At 36.8% G+C, this 23575-nt stretch overlaps 2 protein-coding genes across 2 annotated transcripts in view; one reads left to right on the plus strand and one right to left on the minus strand.

Annotated features, from left to right (window-relative positions):
* The window catches only part of LOC134326190 (zinc finger protein 271-like), a gene marked incomplete at its 5' end in the record, with an annotated part of 73688 nt that overhangs the window by 22353 nt on the left and 27760 nt on the right, over positions 1–23575 (minus strand). The gene's annotated exons all lie outside the window — the stretch shown is intronic.
* LOC134326914 (tripartite motif-containing protein 16-like) lies at positions 5635–22552 on the plus strand. The gene is made up of 6 exons (XM_063009022.1): positions 5635–6225; positions 6343–6438; positions 7271–7504; positions 7692–7851; positions 8163–8222; positions 21879–22552. Exons 1-6 carry the CDS (start codon positions 5635–5637, stop codon positions 22412–22414), a joined length of 1677 nt encoding a protein of 558 aa, XP_062865092.1. The 3' UTR covers positions 22415–22552.

Raw genomic sequence — 23575 nt, forward strand, 5'->3', positions numbered from 1 at the left:
CTACAATAAAATAGTCCCAAAAATTTTATTGATCTTCAAAAAAATGGTCTGTACACAACCAAATAGACACTTTACTCAAGTTTGTTATTACATTACTCCAAATTCCTACAGTAAAATTGTCCACAAATCACACCATGAGTACTAGAGTAAGTGTTCTTCATGACTGTATGAGTGGTACTTGATAACAATTTGATTTGTTTATTTTATTGGACTTTAAATATAGTGTAAACACAACCAAATTGACATTTTACAAAAGTTTGTTATGCCATTATTTTAAATTCCTACAGTAAAAATGTCCCAAAATCACACTATGAGTACTAGCGTAAGTGTTCTTCATGACAGTATAGGTGGCACTTGAGAACAATTTGATTTGTTAATGTTATTGATCTTCAAGAAGTGTTTTGTACACAACCAAATAGACACTTTACTCAAGTTCATCACCACACTACTCCAAATTTCTACAGTAAAATTGTCCCAAAATCACACTGTGTACTAGAGTAAGTGTTCTTCATGACAGTATGGGTGGCACTTGATAACAATTTGATTTGTTAATTTTATTGTACTTTAAATGTGGTGTAAACTGAACTGAATTGACATTTTACATAAGTTTGCGATGCCATTATTTCAAATTCCTACAGTAAAAATGTCCCCAAATTACACCATGAGTACTACAGTAAGGGTTCTTCATGATTGTATGGGTGGCACTTGATAACAATTTGATTTATTATTTTTATTGATATTCAAAACGTGGTCTGTACACTACCAAATAAACACTTTACTCAAGTTTGTTATGACATTACTCCAGATTTCTAATGTAAAAATGTCCCAAAATTACACCATGAGTACTAGAGTAAGTGTTCTTCATGACTGTATGGGTGGCACTTGATAACAATTTGATTTGTTATTTTATTGGACTTTAAATATTGTGTAAACTAAACTGAATTGACATTTTACATAAGTTTGCAATGCCATTATTTCAAATTCTTATAGTAAAAATGTCCCAAAATCACACCATGAGTACTAGAGTAAGTGTTCTTCATGAGTCTATTGGTGGCACTTGAGAATAATTTGATTTATTAATTTCATTGGACTTTAAATATTGTGTAAACACAACCGAATTGACACTTTACATAAGTTTGCCATGCCATTATTTCAAATTCCTACAGTAAAAATGTCCCAAAATTACACTGTGTGTACTAGAGTAAGTGTTTTTTATGACTGTATGGATGGAAGTTGATAACAATTTGTTTTGTTAATTTTATTGGACTTTAAATATTGTGTAAACACAACCGAATTGACATTTTAAATAAGTTTGCAATGCCATTATTTCAAATTCCTACAGTAAAAATTTCCCAAAATGACACCATGAGTACTAGAGTAAGTGTTCTTTATGACTGTATGGGTGGAATTTCATAACAATTTGATTTGTTAATTTTATTGATTTTTAAATAGTGGTCTAAACACAACCAAATTGACATTTTAAATAAGTTTGCAATGCCATTATTTCAAATTCCCACAGTAAAAATGTCCCCAAATCACACCATGAGTACTAGAGTAAGTGTTCTTTATGACTGTATGGGTGGCACTTGATAACAATTTGATTTTTTAATTTTATTGGACTTTAAATATTGTGTCAACTAAACTGAATTGACAATTTACATAAGTTTGCCATGCCATTATTTCAAATTCCCACAGTAAAAACGTCCCAAAATCACACTGTGTACTAGAGTAAGTGTTTTTTATGACTGTATGGGTGGCTCTTGATAACAATTTGAATTGTTAATTTTATTGGACTTTAAATATTGTGTAAACTAAACTGAATTGACAATTTACATAAGTTTGCAATGCCATTATTTCAAATTCCCACAGTAAAAATGTCCCCAAATCACACCATGAGTACTAGAGTAAGTGTTCTTTATGACTGTATGGGTGGCACTTGATAACAATTTGATTTTTTAATTTTATTGGACTTTAAATATTGTGTAAACTAAACTGAAGTGACAATTTACATAAGTTTGCCATGCCATTATTTCAAATTCCCACAGTAAAAACGTCCCAAAATCACACTGTGTGTACTAGAGTAAGTGTTTTTTATAACTGTATGGGTGGCTCTTGATAACAATTTGAATTGTTAATTTTATTGTACTTTAAATGTAAACACAACCAAATCGACATTTTTCTTAAGTTTGACATCCCATTATTTCAAATTCCTACAGTAAAATTGTCCCAAAATTACACCATGAGTACTAGAGTAAGTGTTCTTCATGACTGTATGGGTGGCACTTGATAACAATTTGATTTATTAATTTCATTGGACTTTAAATATTGTGTAAACACAACCGAATTGACACTTTACATAAGTTTGCCATGCCATTATTTCAAAATCCCACAGTAAAAATGTCCCCAAATCACACCATGAGTACTAGAGTAAGTGTTTTTTATGACTGTGTGGATGGAAGTTGATAACAATTTGTTTTGTTAATTTTATTGGACTTTAAATATTGTGTAAACACAACCGAATTGACATTTTAAATAAGTTTGCAATGCCATTATTTCAAATTCCTACAGTAAAAATGTCCCAAAATGACACCATGAGTACTAGAGTAAGTGTTTTTTATGACTGTATGGGTGGCTCTTGATAACAATTTGAATTGTTAATTTTATTGTACTTTAAATGTAAACACAACCAAATCGACATTTTTCTTAAGTTTGACATCCCATTATTTCAAATTCCTACAGTAAAAATGTCCCCAAATCACACCATGAGTACTAGAGTAAGTGTTCTTTATGACTGTATGGGTGGCACTTGATAACAATTTGATTTGTTAATTTTATTGGACTTTAAATATTGTGTAAACTAAACTGAATTGACACTTTACATAAGTTTGCAATGCCATTATTTCAAATTCCCACAGTAAAAATGTCCCCAAATCACACCATGAGTACTAGAGTAAGTGTTTTTTATGACTGTATGGGTGGCTCTTGATAACAATTTGAATTGTTAATTTTATTGTACTTTAAATGTAAACACAACCAAATCGACATTTTTCTTAAGTTTGACATCCCATTATTTCAAATTCCTACAGTAAAAATGTCCCCAAATCACACCATGAGTACTAGAGTAAGTGTTCTTTATGACTGTATGGGTGGCACTTGATAACAATTTGATTTGTTAATTTTATTGGACTTTAAATATTGTGTAAACTAAACTGAATTGACACTTTACATAAGTTTGCCATGCCATTATTTCAAATTCCCACTGTAAAAACGTCCCAAAATCACACTGTGTGTACTAGAGTAAGTGTTTTTTATGACTGTATGGGTGGCTCTTGATAACAATTTGAATTGTTAATTTTATTGTACTTTAAATGTAAACACAACCAAATCGACATTTTTCTTAAGTTTGACATCCCATTATTTCAAATTCCTACAGTAAAATTGTCCCAAAATCACACTATGTGTACTAGAGTAAGTGTACTTAATGGCAGTATGGGTGAAACCTGATAAAAATTTGATTAGTTAATTTTATTGATCTTTAAAGAGGGGTCTGTATTCAACCAAATAGACACTTGACTCAAGTTTGTTATCATATTACTGCAAATTCCTACAGTAAAATTGTCCCAAAATCACACCATGATTACTAGAGTAAGTGTTCTTCATGACAGTATGAGTGGAACTTGATAACAATTTAATTTGTTAATTTCATTGTATTTTAAATGTGGTGTAAATTGAACTGAATTGACATTTTACATAAGTTTGTCATGTCATTATTTCAAATTCCTACAGTAAAATTGTCCCAAACTCACACTATGTGTACTACAGTAAGTGTACTTAATGACAGTATGGGTGAAACCTGATAACAATTTGATTTGTTGATTTTATTGATCCTCAAATAGTGGTCTAATCACAACCGAATTGACATTTTACATATGTTTGTTATCCCATTATTTAAAATTATTACAGTAAAATTGTCCCAAAATCACACCATGGGTACTAGACTAAGTGTTCTTTATGACAGTATAGGTGGAACTTGATAACAATTTGATTTGTTAATTTCATTGTATTGATCTTAAAATAGCGGTCTGTACACAAAGAAATACACGCTTTTTTCATAAAAGAGGTCTGAATTTCTAACTTTTTAGATTGCTCTATACATAGATTGTAACACACTTTTGTTTCTGCTACACTTTATGTGCATCAGAGCTCGGTAGTAAAGAATATTAAGCTGTAAAGAGATTATTTCATCTTCGCAGCTGTATTACCGTATAATACGGTTTAGACGCGCAGTAAAAAGCGAAGTGCAGATAGCGTGACCGAGATTTTTTTAAGTGCAGATGCCGTGACCGCGGTAATAAATCAGCGCTCTGTCCAGCGTGTATTTCTGAATTACATTTAGTGTTACCAATTAAAGACGGACCCACCGTGACCCTGACCAGGTGATGAAAAGAAAAAACCTTACGCTGTCATTCCGCCTCTCTCTCTCTCTCTCTCTCTCTCTCTCTCTCTCTCTCTCTCTCTCCTTTAGTTCAGCAGAAGTGAAACTGATCTGATCCTGTTCTGTTCGAGTGCGGATCTGTTCCGTGTCTGTGTTTGTAGTTTTGTTGATAATTGAAGTTGATGAACGCAGGTGAGTTTATACATTTCCACACTTCTGTACATTACTGTGTATTGTTACTTTATGTAGTTCAGATTGTTGATTTGATGTAAACACACTTGTTTTGAACAGAACACTCACGAACTAAACCAGGAAGTCTTGGACATTCGCCTGACATTCGAGTTTCTTTCGGCTCGTTCTCGGCTAATAAACATCCAAAAATGAATGAAACTGCATTAACTGATTCTGCAGCAAACAAGGAACAAACTACAATCAAATATGTTTAAAACGTTTTTTCTGTACATTTTTATTTTTGTAATTTTTTATATTTGTAAATGTGAGCTTCATCTGCGTTGAAATGCTAAGGAAGTGCTAAGGGAGCGTCTAAAAAGTGCATGAAGCCGAGGTGTAGTTATTACCCAGTGGCATGTACCATTCAATACAACTGTATAAAGTCCTACAGTATGGGTACAGTAACAATATATAGTGCCAAAAATTCTAAAAACAATTATTTTAATATAATAAACAATGCAATAGCTACCTAGTGACATGTACCACCCACTACACTTAAATTACAGAAACAAACCCTACAGTATGGGTACAGTAATAAAGAATTAAAAGTACAAATTAACATAATTTTTTCATATAACCAAGGATGTAGTAGTTAACTAGTCACTTGTACTAGTTACTACAACCACATTATAAAAGTCCTACAGCATGGGTACAGTAACGAATCATAAAATGTACTACAGTAAAGGTACAGTAATAACAAAATAAAATATTAACAAAAATTGAAAAACACAAATTTTGATAAGACAAAGGTTGTAGTAGTTAACTAGTCACATGTACTACTTACTACAACAACATTGCAAATTAAAAGTCCCACAGCATGAGTACAGTAGGTCATCAAAAATGTTTAAAAATTAACAAAAATCAAGAAACGTAAACATGAACATAACGCTCACGAACTAAACCAGGAAGTCTGAGCTGCTGTAAATAACTTGCTGTGTTTACTGGTGTTTCTGTTTACTAGTAGAAAAATGTCAGAGTCAAAAAATGTTGTAGCCCAGGATGAGTTCAGCTGTTCAGTCTGTCTGGAAACACTGAAGGATCCAGTAACTACACACTGTGGACACAGTTTCTGTATGGTGTGTATTAATAACTGCTGGGATCAGGAGGATGATAAGGGAACATACAGCTGTCCACAGTGTAGACAAACCTTCACTCCAAGACCTGTTGTAAGGAGAAGCACAATTCTGGCTGGAGTTGTGGAGAAACTGAAGAAAACAGAACTTCAAGCTCCACATCCTGGTCACTGTTCTGCTGGACCTGAAGATGTGGATTGTGATTCCTGCACTGGGAAAAAATCCAAAGCTGTTAAATCCTGTCTGGTGTGTTTGGCCTCTTTCTGTGAAACTCACCTTCAGCCTCACTATGAATCTCCTGCTTATAAAAAGCACAAGGTGGTTAAAGCCTCCAGACGACTCCAGGATCAGATCTGCTCTCAGCATAGTAAACTGCTGGAGGTTTACTGTCGTACTGATCAGCAGTGTATCTGTGTGTTGTGTACCATGGATGATCATAAAGGACATGATACAGTATCAGCTGCAGCAGAAAGAACTGAGAAACAGGTAAAAATATTATACAGCTCTCTTTAACAAGTAACAAGTCATTAGCATTTACACTGACATTGTTTATGTGGTGCTCATACACAATACAAGTAAATTCTGAATTGTTATTCTGTGTAGAAGCAGCTGCTGGAGATCCAGAGAAAATTCCAGAAGAAAATCCAGAACAGAGAGAAGGAACTTTGTGAGCTGATAAACGCTGTGGAATCTCACAAGGTAAGTTTTATAAACAAAAAGCTCTCAGGATCAGTCCGACTCTCCTCCATTAAACCAATCTCCAATTAAAAGGGAGATATTTTATATCTCAGGTAACTTTGCAAGTGATGGAGCATTTTTGTTCATGAATTACAAACAATCTTTAAATTCTGCCTGGTTATTTGGTGATTTATGCTGTACAACAATTCTGAGGTTGTGCTAATAATTATAAGGGTGATAAGATCAGATTAGGACTTTGACTGGGCCGCCCAAGAAGATTTTGATGTTGCTTTGGATCAAGATGCTTAAACATAAATTACTATATAAGATTTCTGGTAAAGACTTGAGAAGATCACTACATTAAATTTCCCAGTCCTGGCCAGGCTGCTGTTTCCTGATACTCAAAAGAATTTCTGTAACAGTATGCTACCACCAGCACATTTTTCAGTATATATGGGGGTTTTAGGGTTTATTAGATTGAATCTACACATATCATTTTGAATTAAGGACATACAGGAGCAGGTGTGTTGTATCGAAAATCTGTGAGGAAATATAACATGCTGATAAATGTAGTAAAAACGAAAGTGTTGATGAACACTGAAGTAGTGTTGGTGGAAGGTAGAAGACTGGAACTTTTTCTTATATTTGGGAAGTAGAAGATCAAATACTGCATCATTTGGACATGTTGATGATGGTAACATTTGCAAGGATATGAAAAATTTTGAAGCCATTTAGCATAATCACCAATCTATGAGTGATTAAAGTCTTAGTCTGGCCAGTAGCTACATATGAATGTGAAGGATGGACAAATATCTGAGTGAGAACCATTTTCTCTTTCTGAATCTTCTAACAGTGTTCTGCACAGACAGCAGTGAAGAACATTGAGAGGATCTGTAATGAACTAATCAACTCAATTAACAGAAGAAGCTCTGAGCTAAAAGATCTGATCAGAGATCGAGAGACAGCAGAAGTAAGTCAAGCTGAAAAAGTCCTGAAACAGGTGGAGCAGCAGATTGTAGAGCTGAAGAGGAAAGATGCTGAACTGGAACAGCTTTCACACACAGAGGATCCCGTCCATTTCCTCCAGGTAACAGCACTAAAATAATTATATTATTGCTGCAGCAGTCAATAAATTACTGTACAGCGGTACCTTGTAAGTTGACGTCCCCTAAACTCAAAATCTTTAAAACTTGATGCTTCATGTCTATCATCCATCATTTGTGATTCATCATCATCTTGTTGTTTCTCTGTGAACATTATCTGTCTGGATGTAGAATTTTCAGTCTCTCTCGGCTCCTGCTGGATCTGCAGAATCAGCCGCCATCACAATTAGTCCTTTCCTCTCATTTGATGATGTTACAAAGTCTGTATCTCAGCTGAGAGAGAAAGTAGAAGAATTCTGGAAAGAGCAGTGTGAGAAGATACCAGATGAAGGTGAGTTCAAGCCCTCAGTGTTCCATTGTCTCCAAAATGCTTCAGTATTCAAACATCAAACAAAACAATCAAATCCACCAACAAGAACATTTTACATCTAATAACATCATTCATTTACTCATTAACCCAGTACTGATCATGGTCACAGTGAGTCCAGGGTTGAATGAAATACACTCACACTTGGTCAGATACTCAGATTTAAGGTCACTTTAGACAAACACTGGGAGAACATGTCAAACTTCTTACTGACAATTTCTAGTGTAAATATGTATTTACTGTGATTAGTGATTGTACTGTTACTCTTTCTGCAGTGAAGAAAGTCCGGATTACTTCACCTCCTGAACCTGAAATCAGAGAAGATTTTCTACAATGTAAGTTTCTCACAAGCACACAAACATACACAGTGCAGTGAAAAAGTATTTGCACCCCCCAGTTATCTGTATTTTTACAGATTTGTCACACTTCAGAGGTCATGAAGTTAAAACAAGTAAAACAATCATTTAAACTGCTGTCTGTATATTTCTGATCCAGGAGATTTTATGAGTCTCAAACAGTCAGTCACAGAAACCACTAAAACACACACACACACACACACCAACACACATTTACGCAGACACACCCTATGACACACATGCTTACACACTCACACACTCCTACACACATTCACACTTACACATACACATCAACAGATACACACACTCTCTTATACATGTGTACAAATGCACACACTGAAACAATTTAAAGAGCTTTATTAGCATGACTGTGTGTTTGTTGTTGGATTGTGTGTTGCTAGTGTGTGTCTGTGTACTGTTTGTGAATGTGTAGTGTTTGTGTACTGTTTATGTATGTCTGTATAGTGTTCATGCATTTGTGTGTGTTTGAGTCGTATTTGTGTGTATGTGTAGTGTATGTGTGTATTTGTGTAGTGTTTGTGTAATGTACAGGGCTCTAGAGTGTGACCAATTTGGTCGCACATGCGACCTAATTTCTCAATGGTGCAACAGAAAAAAATTTGAGGTCGCACCGGTGCGACCAGCCGTTCGAGGGGCAAAAAAATTCTCTGTGACTCTGAAAGTCTCCGGTGCAAAAACAGACACACATTAGGCCCATTTCTAATCATATCTATATGTCTAAACCAATCAGAGATAGTGAAGGGCGGGACCTGCGTCATCAACGGTGGGCGTTACACAGCGAAAGTTAAGAGTAGTAATATCATGGCGGAGTGTGTAGAATATGTGTGAGCATTTGTGCTGCTGTTACAGATGTTGGTTTTTATGTAAAAACATCAATCAAATATCGGTGATTAGAAGACGTGACGTGTTTGTCTCAGTTGTTGTTTTCATTAGTTTATTGACGTGAGAAGAGTTTTGCGCTTCGCTTTCACCGCGACTCTCGACGTAAATAACCGATTTGCTCAGCGCTCAACTCGATAGATAAAACATAATTAAAGTTCCACAACACAAACATCCATCTGTGTGAAATAACCATCAAATCCAGTCTAACAGCTCCACATGTATCTGTGTTTAGCTGGATTTACTTCACGTTAAACGTTGTTCGTTCTGTCCGGGTTACTTTTACCACGTCATATCACACAGTTAATCTTTTTTTTAAGGCACTTTAAAAATATCAGCGGCAAACTGACTCAAAATGTAATAATGTCATGTGATGTAGCCTATGTCAATAATATGCGTCTCGTTACTGCATTAACCATATGTAATATTCTTTTCATTAAATGAGATGTGCAGTTTGAAGCCCTTAAAACACTTGCACTTTTAATTTAGATTTTCTTTTTATTTAATTTATCTTGAGTTTAAATTTCAGCTCAGTGAAGCACTTTAAGCACCAACACTTTTTCAGTAAGTTACCTTTCTTGTAGAATTGTGCTTCAAATAAAGAACTTTATGTTGACCAGATTGTTAGTTAATCATTTACAAGTCAATATTGCCTATATGGACAGCGATAAAAAAAAAAGTGAACCTGTAAAACTGAGGTGTTAAATGCGATGCGGTCGAAAATGTGGGTGCACCTAACTTTTGTGCTGGTGCACCTAAGAAAAAAAGTTAGGCGCACCAGTGCAAAAAGTTAGTCTAGAGCCCTGATGTATGTTTGTTTGTGTGATTGTGTAGTGTCTGTGTTTGTGTAGCATTTGTGTGTGTTTGTGTAGTATTCATGTGTGCTTGAGTAGTTTTTGTGTGTGTAGTGTTTGTGTGATTGTGTAACATTTGTATGTTTGTGTAGTATGTGTGTATGTGTAGTGTCTGTGTGTATTTGTGCAGTGTTTTTTGTGTGTATTTTTGCAGTTTGTGTAATGTATGTATGTGTAGTGTTTGCGTGTGTTTATGCTTTTTGTGTGGTGTTTGTGTAGCGTTTGTGTGTGTATGCCTGTTCAGTTCCTGTGTGTATGTGTAGTGTTTGTATGTGTTTGTGTAGTATTTGTTTGTAGTGTTTGTGTGTGTTTGTGGGATTGTGCAGTGTCTATGCCTGTTCAGTGACTGTGTGTATGTGCAGTGTTTGTATGTGTTTGTGTAGTGTTTGTTTGTATGTGTAGTGTCTGTGTGTATTTGTGTAATGTTTGTGTAATGTATGTGTGTGTTTTGGTTGTCATGTGTGTTTGTGTAGTATTTGTGTGTGTTTGAGTAGTATTTGTGTGTGTGTGTAGTGTCTGTGCTTGTGCAGTGTTTGTGTGTGTTTGTGTAGTGTCACACTCTTACACGCACACACTTAGAAATACATTTAATTACACACACACAAACACACACACACACACACTGTTACGCGTACATAGTTAGCCTTAATAAAAAAAATAGCATAATCGCTGGTACATTAGTAAGTTGCCAGTGTGCTACATAACTTAGTGAAGTGTGAAAATGAGGAGGCAGAAAACCAGATTTATACTCAGCTAAATCAACTTTACTCAGCAGCTCTTTAAATATTAAACAAAGTGTTATAATTACACAACACAAATGTAGAAACTAGAACTTAAAATCCAACAAAACTCCCACTCACAAAGTGAACTGTAGACGGTGCCAAATAAAAGAAATAAGCAAAACAGCTAAACTGCCTAACCAGGCCTAAACTAACAAACACAAAAAAGACAAGGGGTGGCACCCGCCTCTTACCTAGTGGGCTAAACAGAATAATAATATAATACCTACGTGTATGAATGTATTTACTGTGATTAGTGATTGTACTGTTACTCTTTCTGCAGTTACTCTTTCCCAGTTATCTGTATTTTTACATATTTGTCACACGTTACTAGTTCAGATACTACAGCAGCTCAGTTTGGTTATTTCAACAAAGATCTGCTCTTGTTATTTGGAATTGTTGTGTTTTTGTTTTACACATGTGTTTAATCTTTAAATCATGAACTGATGACCAGACGTTCTTCTTTAGTCCTGAAACACTATCACACTACCACCATCATGACTGACTGTTAGTACGATGCTGTTTTAGCGTCATTGCAAGTATAAGAAGTTCATAGAACATTTTCACCACCCAACATTCTCTTGAGGGTCATTAAGGTTCTTATATTGGTAAATGAGAGGCGAGACTTTATGTTCCTCTTAGTTAACAGTGATTTTACCTTGTGACTCTCCCATGGATTAAATTTTTGCTCAGTTTCCTTCTAATACTGGAATCATTAAATCAGATCTAAATTGAGATCAGCAGGTCCTGCAGTTTCCTAAATGTTTGTCTGGGTTCTTGTATGTTTTCCTTGATGAGACATTGATGAGCTCTTGAAGCAATCTTAACAATTCCAAGTGTCATTTGGAGATCATGGCTCTTGCTGTGGTTCGCTGAAGTCCTAAAATCTTAGGATTGGCTTTTTAACTTTTTCCAGACTGATATATTGCAATTACTTTTTTGATCTATTTTGGAATTTGTTTGGACAGAGGTGAAGTGGTTCTGACAGTGATCATGCCTCGGATTAGGGACATTTTGGGTCCTTGCTAAAGACCACTGTTTCATGTACTTTTCTTCTATAGTTATTTAAAATCACCAAGAACTTAAGAGGTCATGAAGTTAAAACAAGTAAAACAATCATTTAAACTGCTGTCTGTATATTTTTGATCCAGGAGATTTTATGAGTCTCAATCATTCAGTCACAGAAACCCACATTTACACAGACACACCCACACACACATGCTTATACACTCTTACACACACTTACACATACACATTAACAGACACACAGTCTCATACATGCGCACACACGTACACACTGAAACACACAATTCAAAGAGCTTTATTAGCATGACTGTGTGTTTGTTGTTGGATTGTGTGTTGCTGGTGTGTGTCTGTGTACTGTTTGTGAATGTGCCATTTGTGGGGTGTCTCTGTATGTCTGTGTAGTGTTTGTGTGTTTGAGTGTTATCTGTGTATTTGTGCTTGTGTTTGTGTATGCCTGTTCAGTGACTGTGTGTATGTGTAGTGTTTGTGTAGCGTCTGTGTGTTTGTGCAGCATTTGTGTGTGTTTGAGTAGTATTTGTATGTGTTTGTGTAATGTTTGTGTAGCCTTTGTGTGTTTGTGTAGCCTTTGTGCGTGTTTGTGTAGCGTTCATGTGTGTGTGAGTAGTATTTGTGTGTATGTATAGTGTTGGTGTGTATTGTCTAGTGTATACTGTTTGTGTAATGTAGCATTTCTCAAAGTGTCCCCCTGTCATCCCAGTCCTTCTGACTGAAATTAAGCACGGAACCAATGTTTTAACGTCGGATTTTGTTTTACGGTGGACAATAAACAAACTGTGTTTTCAGGTCAGTATTCATTCTGACAGAGAGTCTAGAAATTTTAACCTACAATCTGACACTCATATAAATTCAAGGGCCTCTGCTGGACAATTTGGAACTTCCACATATTGTACTGCCACATATTGTACTGCCACAGCCATCAGCCTTTCCCCACATGAAAATATTGAAATCTAAATATGGGTCCAGACTTATTGATGAAAACCTGAAAAAACTGCTTGAGAATCAGCAGCGCCTGTCCAGACTACATAAACCTGACTGACACAATTTAGAGCAAATCATCAGAATAAAGTCATTGTGATTTTTCAGTCACTTGCCCTGTAAAGCTGAATATCAGTACAGGAACTGAAAGCTTTTTTTGAAAAATGATGAGGGGACCATAAAAAGTATATGGTGATCAGTGGTGTATAAAGTCCATACTTGAGTAAAAGTACAAGTATCTTACCAGAAATTTACTTTGATAGAAGTAAAAGTCACCTTTTAGAATATTACTTGAGTAGAAGTCTAAAAGTATCTGATGTTTAATGTACTTAAGTATCAAAAGTAATTTTATATTAAATGTACTTAAGTATTAAAAGTAGAAGTAAAAGTAAATGCTGTTAGTATAAACTGAAGCGGCCATTTTGAAAAATGGAGATTGTTCTTTTAAGCCTGTAAACCACCTTAACAACCTTTTTCTTCCTTCCATCTGAACATGATTTTTGCCAATTCATGATTATAATCATTTTACATTTTCTGCATTTAGCAGACGCTCTTATCCAGAGTGACTTACAGAAGTGCTTCCATAGTAAACATTTCATTTCTCAAGCTTTAGTAAACAACAGTCAAAGAACACAAATCTGCTGAAACCTGTTAAAACCAAAGTGTTTTTTAACCAGCTGTTCACATCACCTATTTGAAATCACATCATTATTTAGTTGTTTTTTTAACCTTATTACTAGCCCTAAATTGTCCTGTTCCAACTTTTTAAGAATGCGTTGTGGGCTTAAAATGCATGTTTATGTATGTTAAAAATTGTAATGAAGTTGACCAGACAAAACACGAAATATTTTGGGTCCATATAAGATGAAAAAAGAGTCGATGTAAATGTAACAAAACACTGCATCTATTTTATTAACTTTTTTAATACTGTCACATTTTTTTATTTAGGTTGTACATTCAAGTCATAGATACTGTATATATCCCAATGACCAAAAACAACAGAATTTTGGCAGAATTAATTTGAAGCAAAATTTTAACAAAACGTGGCACTTTTAGCACTTTAATGATCTGCTTAACCATCAGTTTAAATCGAAATATATGGGTAAAATAAGCTGTATTTAAATAATCTTTTTTGGGCTGTATCTACTCCCTGATTGGCATGTGTTAAACTCAAAAAATATTGGTATTCTTACGTTAAGAAAACACAATTTCTAACTTATGTGTCAACCTGAAGCAGCAGCTGAAAAATCATCCATAATAAGTTGAGTTCTTGTTGAGACTATTAAAGGGTTAAAGGTGTGCATTTTCCTCAGCACCATGAATCTTTCCTCTGTCTGCACTGAAGTAATTACGAACTAATTTAGTGAAACGTTATATTTGTGGTTCAAATGTAATCGAAAATGGTAGCTAGATATCTGAACAATGTTAATGCTAATAATAATAATAATAATAAACAATGATGCTCTGGATTTACTTTGTTAATCATTCTTAACTTACATCAGTGTGTTGGACAGGGAGATTCTGAAATGCCGATAGTTCCGAATCTTTAGGTGAACGATGAGCTTCACTCTGTTTGTTTACACATGCGCAATAATAATAATAATAATAATAATACATTTTATTTATATAGCGCTTTTCAAGATACTCAAAGACGCTTTACATAAGACAAATAATCAAAACAAATACGTACATACACCATACAAATCATAGTACAAAATCAAAATAGTACATCAACATCAAGAATAATTAAGATAAAAACAAAGAGAGCAGCATAAGACAGTTCATTAAAAATTAGCTAAATTATGAGAGAGAACAACAAATATAGAACAATTTCTTAAAATTAGACAGAAACAGGACAGATTTACATGCAATCAGGAAACTGAAAACTTTACAAGTTTTAGGATCTAGGACTTCACATTTCTGTCGTGATCTAAGTATAAAAACTATTAAAAAGAATAGCAAAAATAAAAGCATTTATTTCGTGTTGTTACAAGTTAAATGCCATATTGAATAGATGAGTTTTGAGAAGTGACTTGAATTTGGACAGGTCAGGACAATCTCGTAGGTGTTTGGGGAGAGCATTCCATAAAGATGGAGCAGCTATGGAAAAGGCCCTGTCACCCCAGGTCCGGTGCTTGGTCCTAGAGGGTATGGACAGTAGGTTAGCCTCAGAAGAGCGAAGGCTACGGGAGGGAATGTGCTGATGGAGCAGGTCGGTGAGGTAGGATGGGGCCTGATTATGGAGAGCTTTGTGAGTGAATAGAAGAATTTTGAATTGAATGCGTTGAGCAACGGGAAGCCAATGAAGTTTTTGTAGAACAGGTGTAATATGATCACGGGAGCGAGTATGAGTAAGGAGGCGAGCAGCTGAATTCTGGATATACTGAAGTTTTTTTAGGATTTTGTTAGATGTACCATAAAGGATGCTATTGCAATAATCAATTCTGGATGTAATAAAAGCATGAATCAAGGTTTCGGCGGCAGAAAAGGAGAGTGATGGACGTAGACGTGCTATGTTTTTTAGATGAAAGAAAGCAGTTTTGGTGATGTGATTTACATGGCGGTCAAAAGAGAGGTTGCTATCAAAAATTACACCAAGATTTCGGATGTTAGAAGACGGAGACAAAGTGTCATTATCAATGGTAATTTGAAAATTTTTTGTGGTTTTTGCCAGGGTTGTAGGACCTACGATGATCATATCTGATTTTTCACAGTTTAATTTGAGGAAATTAGCTTTCATCCACAATTTCATTTCAGTGATGCAATTTGTCAGAGTGGAGTGAAGTTCAGTATTAATGGATTTGGAGGAGATGTAAAGCTGAATATCATCAGCATAGCAGTGGAAATGTAAACCATGCCGACGTATGATGTCACCAAGGGGGAGCATATAAAGAATAAACAAAAGGGGACCTAACACTGAGCCTTGGGGAACGCCTTGGGACAGTGGAGCAATGGCAGAACTACAATTGTTGATATTAACAAACTGTTGTCTGTTTACGAGATATGACCTTAACCACAAAAGGGCAGTACCAGTGATGTTGACAGAGGATTCAAGGCGGGACAGAAGAATGGAGTGATTAATGGTGTCAAAAGCTGCAGTAAGATCAAGGAGGACGAGAATATTAATTTGTCCAGAGTCTGAGGAAAGAAGAAGGTCATTTGTGACTTTGAGGAGGGCTGACTCAGTGCTGTGCTGGGGGCGGAAACCAGACTGATGTGTTTAACCACCGATCTAATTTACAAGCGCAGATTCGCCAAACCTGCGTGCAGTCTGTCACACATCTCACATCATTTAGCTTAAAAATTCTTGTCGTTTTATTTTGTAGTAACGAGTAACGAATTTGCATACGGCAAATGTATCGGAGTAAAAGTACACAATTTCTTTAGAAAATGTAGTAAAGTAAAAGTGAAAGTTAACGATATTTTTTATACTCCAGTAAAGTACAGATACTCCAAAAAACTACTTAAGTACTGTAACGAAGTACTATTACTTCGTTACTATACACCACTGATGGTGATGACCTTTAGACTGAAACAGTAGATCTCAAGCCATGAAAGTGTGTAAACCCCTGGTCCAGATATATACAGTGTATCACAAAAGTGAGTACACCCCTCACATTTCTGCAGATATTTAAGTATATCTTTTCATGGGACAACACTGACAAAATGACACTTTGACACAATGAAAAGTAGTCTGTGTGCAGCTTATATAACAGTGTAAATTTATTCTTCCCTCAAAATAACTCAATATACAGCCATTAATGTCTAAACCACCGGCAACAAAAGTGAGTACACCCCTTAGTGAAAGTTCCTGAAGTGTCAATATTTTGTGTGGCCACCATTATTTCCCAGAACTGCCTTAACTCTCCTGGGCATGGAGTTTACCAGAGCTTCACAGGTTGCCACTGGAATGCTTTTCCACTCTTCCATGACGACATCACGGAGCTGGCGGATATTCGAGACTTTGCGCTCCTCCACCTTCCGCTTGAGGATGCCCCAAAGATGTTCTATTGGGTTTAGGTCTGGAGACATGCTTGGCCAGTCCATCACCTTTACCCTCAGCCTCTTCAATAAAGCAGTGGTCGTCTTAGAGGTGTGTTTGGGGTCATTATCATGCTGGAACACTGCCCTGCGACCCAGTTCACCCAGGGAGGGGATCATGTTCTGCTTCAGTATTTCACAGTACATATTGGAGTTCATGTGTCCCTCAATGAAATGTAACTCCCCAACACCTGCTGCACTCATGCAGCCCCAGACCATGGCATTCCCACCACCATGCTTGACTGTAGGCATGACACACTTATCTTTGTACTCCTCACCTGATTGCCGCCACACATGCTTGAGACCATCTGAACCAAACAAATTAATCTTGGTCTCATCAGACCATAGGACATGGTTCCAGTAATCCATGTCCTTTGTTGACATGTCTTCAGCAAACTGTTTGCGGGCTTTCTTGTGTAGAGACTTCAGAAGAGGCTTCCTTCTGGGGTGACAGCCATGCAGACCAATTTGATGTAGTGTGCGGCGTATGGTCTGAGCACTGACAGGCTGACCCCCCACCTTTTCAATCTCTGCAGCAATGCTGACAGCACTCCTGCGCCTATCTTTCAAAGACAGCAGTTGGATGTGACGCTGAGCACATGCACTCAGCTTCTTTGGACGACCAACGCGAGGTCTTTTCTGAGTGGACCCTGCTCTTTAAAAACGCTGGATGATCTTGGCCACTGTTCTGCAGCTCAGTTTCAGGGTGTTGGCAATCTTCTTGTAGCCTTGGCCATCTTCATGTAGCGCAACAATTCGTCTTTTAAGATCCTCAGAGAGTTCTTTGCCATGAGGTGCCATGTTGGAACTTTCAGTGACCAGTATGAGAGAGTGTGAGAGCTGTACTACTAAATTGAACACACCTGCTCCCTATGCACACCTGAGACCTAGTAACACTAACAAATCACATGACATTTTGGAGGGAAAATGACAAGCAGTGCTCAATTTGGACATTTAGGGGTGTAGTCTCTTAGGGGTGTACTCACTTTTGTTGCCGGTGGTTTAGACATTAATGGCTGTATATTGAGTTATTTTGAGGGAAGAATAAATTTACACTGTTATATAAGCTGCACACAGACTACTTTTCATTGTGTCAAAGTGTCATTTTGTCAGTGTTGTCCCATGAAAAGATATACTTAAATATCTGCAGAAATGTGAGGGGTGTACTCACTTTTGTGATACACTGTATATATGTGTGTGTGTGTGTGTGTTTGTGATTATGTAGTGTTTGTGTAGTGTTTCTGTGATTGTTTAGTGTCTGTAGTGTTTGTATGTTTTTGTAATGTATGTGTGTGTTTGTGTAGTGTTTCTGTGATTGTGTAGTGTCTGTTTGTAGTGTTTGTACGTTTTTGTAATGTATGTGTGTGTTTGTGTAGTTTTTCTGTGATTGTGTAGTTTCAGTTTGTAGTGTTTGTATGTTTTTGTAATGTATGTGTGTGTTTGTGTAGTGTTTCTGCGATTGTGTAGTGTCTGTAGTGTTTGTATGTTTTTGTAATGTATATGTGTGTTTGTGTAGTGTTTCTGTGATTGTGTAGTGCTGGAGTGTTTGTATGTTTTTGTAATGTACAGTGTATCACAAAAGTGAGTACACCCCTCACATTTCTGCAAATATTTTATTATATCTTTTCATGGGACAACACTATAGAAATAAAACTTGGATATAACTTAGAGTAGTCAGTGTACAGCTTGTATAGCAGTGTAGATTTACTGTCTTCTGAAAATAACTCAACACACAGCCATTAATGTCTAAATGGCTGGCAACATAAGTGAGTACACCCCACAGTGAACATGTCCAAATTGTGCCCAAAGTGTCAATATTTTGTGTGACCACCATTATTATCCAGCACTGCCTTAACCCTTCTGGGCATGGAATTCACCAGAGCTGCACAGGTTGCTACTGTAATCCTCTTCCACTCCTCCATGATGACATCACGGAGCTGGTGGATGTTAGACACCTTGAACTCCTCCACCTTCCACTTGAGGATGCGCCACAGGTGCTCAATTGGGTTTAGTCCATCACCTTTACCTTCAGCTTCCTCAGCAAGGCAGTTGTCATCTTGGAGGTTGTGTTTGGGGTCGTTATCCTGTTGGAAAACTGCCATGAGGCCCAGTTTTCGAAGGGAGGGGATCATGCTCTGTTTCAGAATGTCACAGTACATGTTGGAATTCATGTTTCCCTCAATGAACTGCAGCTCCCCAGTGCCAGCAACACTCATGCAGCCCAAGACCATGATGCTACCACCACCATGCTTGACTGTAGGCAAGATACAGTTGTCTTGGTACTTCTCACCAGGGCGCCGCCACACATGCTGGACACCATCTGAGCCAAACAAGTTTATCTTGGTCTCGTCAGACCACAGGGCATTCCAGTAATCCATGTTCTTGGACTGCTTGTCTTCAGCAAACTGTTTGCGGGCTTTCTTGTGCGTCAGCTTCCTTTTGGGATGACGACCATGCAGACCGAGTTGATGCAGTGTGCGGCATATGGTCTGAGCACTGACAGGCTGACCTCCCATGTCTTCAACCTCTGCACCAATGCTGGCAGCACTCATGTGTCTATTTTTTAAAGCCAACCTCTGGATATGACGCCGAACACGTGGACTCAACTTCTTTGGTCGATCCTGGCGAAGCCTGTTCCGAGTGGAACCTGTCCTGGAAAACCGCTGTATGACCTTGGCCACCATGCTGTAGCTCAGTTTCAGGGTGTTAGCAATCTTCTTATAGCCCAGGCCATCTTTGTGGAGAGCAACAATTCTATTTCTCACATCCTCAGAGAGTTTTTTGCCATGAGGTGCCATGTTGAATATCCAGTGGCCAGTATGAGAGAATTGTACCCAAAACACCAAATTTAACAGCCCTGCTCCCCATTTACACCTGGGACCTTGACACATGACCAGTGATGATATAGTTACTTTGAAAAAGTAATCTGATTACTGATTACTGATTACTCCTTTAAAAAGTAACTTAGTTACTTTATGGATTACTTGATTTTAAAAGTAACTAAGTTAGATTACAAGTTACTTTATTAGTTATATAATGCGGAATATTTCAAAGATATTCCTTTGCAATACTTTTATCATTTGGCTGCCAACTTGTGTGTACTGATGAGACTCAATTGAATCCCAGAACATGCTAGTGTGAATGCATGGAAAACAAATTTTAATTTTCTTTCAAGAATATGATACAGACTGACCAACACTATTACGCTAAATCAGCATTGAAAATTGACTTTACTTTTAATAGCCTTCTACAATGCTGGAGCTTCTTAAAACAAAAGATTTTCTTTTAAATAGAAGTGTTATTTACCTGCTATTAAATTGTTTTCCAACAAAATCTGCCCAATTTGGCGGATAATCGCCCAATCTGGCAACACTGGAATGCGCAGAGAAGCTGGCGCTTTTACTCGTAGCGCACCACGAATACTACTAAATAGTACTACTTCTGTAATGGTGTAGGTGGTTGACATTTATGTTGAGTGTATTACTGCACTGTTTTGGTGAAGAACTACTCATCTGAGGTGCGCTGCTCCTGCCTGCAGAAATGCTTCCGCAAAAAAATTGCCGGCAAAGCGGTGGTGGGGGGGCCAGAGGGGTGGCCGAAGATTACTTTATGGTGGTCATGGCAACCACTGGCCACCCCCTGGCTCCGCCCCTGCCAAGAAGAAAGCAAAAATATCTTTTCACTAAGGAAAATGACAAAAATAGTAACGCACAGTAACTTGGATAAGTAACTTTAATCTGATTACTGGATTGGAAATAGTAACGCGTTAGATTACTCGTTACTGAAAAATGTGGTCAGATTAGAGTAACGCGTTACTAAGTAACGCGTTACAGACCATCAGTGCACATGACACCAGGGAGGGACAACGACACATTTGGGCACAATTTGTACATGTTCACTGTGGGGTGTACTCACTTATGTTGCCAGCTATTTAGACATTAATGGCTGTGTGTTGAGTTATTTTCAGAAGACAGTAAATCTACACTGCTATACAAGCTGTACACTGACTACTCTAAGTTATATCCAAGTTTCATGTCTTTAGTGTTGTCCCATGAAAAGATATAATGAAATATTTGCAGAAATGTGAGGGGTGTACTCACTTTTGTGATACACTGTATGTGTGTGTTTGTGTAGTGTTTCTGTGATTGTATAGTGTCTGTAGTGTTTGTATGTTTTTGTAATGTATGTGTTTGTGTAGTGTTTCTGTGATTGTGTAGTGTCTGTTTGTAGTGTTTGTATGTTTTTGTAATGTATGTGTGTGTTTGTGTAGTGTTTCTGTGATTGTGTAGTGTCTGTAGTGTTTGTATGTGTTTTTGTAATGTATGTGTGTGTTTGTGTAGTGTTTCTGTGATTGTGTAGTGTCTGTAGTGTTTGTATGTTTTTGTAATGTATGTGTGTGTTTGTGTAGTGTTTCTGTGATTGTGTAGTGTCTGTAGTGTTTGTATGTTTTTGTAATGTATGTGTGTGTTTGTGTAGTGTTTCTGTGATTGTGTAGTGTTTGTATGTGTTTTTGTAATGTATGTGTGTGTTTGTGTAGTGTTTCTGTGATTGTGTAGTGTCTGTAGTGTTTGTATGTTTTTGTAATGTATGTGTGTGTTTGTGTAGTGTTTCTGTGATTGTGTAATGTCTGTAGTGTTTGTATGTTTTTGTAATGTATGTGTGTGTTTGTGTAGTTTTTCTGTGATTGTGTAGTGTCTGTAGTGTTTGTATGTTTTTGTAATGTATGTGTGTGTTTGTGTAGTGTCTGTAGTGTTTGTATGTTTTTGTAATGTATGTGTGTGTTTGTGTAGTGTTTGTTTGTAGTGTTTGTATGTTTTTATAATGTATGTGTGTTTGTGTAGTGTTTCTGTGATTGTGTAGTGTCTGTGCAGTGTCTGTGCAATAATTTTTCACGTGTGTAGTGTTCTTGTGTGTTTAGTGGTGTCTCTGAGTGTCTATATGTCTGTGCAGTGTTTGTGTAGTGTCAAATACTCACATACACACACACTCTCTCTCTTTCTCTTCTATGTTAATTGGTTTATTTTGTGTTTCCTCTCCAGATGTTTGTCGGTTCACACTGGATCCAAACACAGTAAATAAAAACCTCCGTCTGTCTGAGCAGAACAAAGTGGTGACCCGGAGTGAAACAGAACAGTCGTATCCTGATCATCCAGATAGATTTGATGGTTACTCTCAGGTTGTGTGTAGAGAGAGTGTGAGTGGACGCTGTTACTGGGAGGTTGAGTGGAGTGGGAATGATGGGGTTTATATAGCAGTGTCATATAAAAGCATCAGCAGGAAGGGACGTGGTTATGATTGTGGGTTTGGATGGAATGATCAGTCCTGGAGTTTGTTCTGTTCTCCATCCAGATTTTCAATCTGGCACAATAACAAAGAGACTAACATTCCCAGAATGCTGAGTTCCTCTAGAATAGGAGTGTATGTGGATTATGAAGCAGGAACTCTGTCCTTCTACAGCGTCTCTGATACAATGAAGCTCCTCCACAGAGTTCAGACCACGTTCACTCAGCTCCTCTACCCGGGGCTTAGAGTTCATTCAGGATCAAAAGTGAAACTGTCAGATTTAACAGATTAAATGTCAAATTTACATGAAAGTGTAACATTAAACTGTTTGAGTGATTTTAGAATCTGTGAGGCAGTGATACATTTATGAAGATTTTCTTTTTAATAAGGAAACATTTCAAGACATTTAAAAATATATAAAACACAATAAATACAGTGCTGTGAAAAAGTATTTACCCCCTTTCCTAATTTCTTCTTTTCTTAAATATTTATCATCTAAATGGATTCAGATATTAAAACTAAATTAAATAAAAGACAAACGGAATATTTAAAAACATAAAAGAGAACATTTGTGTACATTACAAAATGGTAAATGTGATCATTTTCACCTTTTTTTACAAGCCTATTACAATCCCAAATCAGAAAAATGGAAAATGCAAATAAAATAATGCAAATACTATTAAAAACAATAAAAAACATAACATTCAGTAAACAACAGTCCTACAAGCACAAATATCCACCTGATAAATCACCAGAGACCGGCTGTCCAAAGTGGAAGAACGTCCTCTTGGTTTCCGTAAATGAAGAAATTCGCCCTGAGATTAAGGGTCTCATGCTCTACTGACTGAGCTTGCCGGGCTTAAAGCAGCATGTCAGAACAGACAGCTCATCGGTCAGACCAGGGGGTATTCCAGAAAGCAGGTTAAATGATTAAACCGGGTAAGTTAACTCTTACTAACCTGAGTAATTTGATCTCTGAAAGTAAGAATATCACCCTGTTCTTCTGCCATCTTTAATTCTGGCTTCATTTCACCTAATGAACGTGGCATGACCTTTATAAATGCTTACAATTTTGTTAATGGAAAAAATAAGTAAATAAATAAAAAGAGAACTGCTGTGTAATTTAGTGAATTCTTGAACTGCACATGGCAGAAGACTAAAAGAAATTTAGACCGTGTAGAATAAAAGTATTAGGAAAGTATGAGGTTAAAAGCATCAGCTTTTATTTATTCTTAAAAGAAAAATACATGAACCTCAGTCATCTCACACGAAGATCTGTTCTGCTCAACAACAGTAAAGCTCTCCATCGTTTCTGTATGGCAGGCCCATAACTGAAGTGCTGTCAGTGTAGAATCTGGTATGTGGGTATATGCCCTGCTCATGGACATCGGCTGGTTAGCTCAGTTGGTTAGAGCATGATGCTAATAACGCCAAGGTTGTGGGTTAGATTCCT

This window comes from Trichomycterus rosablanca, chromosome 14, assembly GCF_030014385.1.
Source record: "Trichomycterus rosablanca isolate fTriRos1 chromosome 14, fTriRos1.hap1, whole genome shotgun sequence".
Lineage (NCBI taxonomy): Eukaryota > Metazoa > Chordata > Actinopteri > Siluriformes > Trichomycteridae > Trichomycterus > Trichomycterus rosablanca.

Excerpts from the sequence above, each read along its gene's own strand:
- LOC134326914 (XM_063009022.1), top strand. The coding sequence starts at position 5,635 with ATGTCAGAGTCAAAAAATGTTGTAGCCCAGGATGAGTTCAGCTGTTCA. Across the intron at positions 6,226-6,342 it reads CAGAAAGAACTGAGAAACAG|AAGCAGCTGCTGGAGATCCA; the intron begins GTAAAAATATTA and ends TATTCTGTGTAG. Across the intron at positions 7,852-8,162 it reads TGAGAAGATACCAGATGAAG|TGAAGAAAGTCCGGATTACT; the intron begins GTGAGTTCAAGC and ends CTCTTTCTGCAG.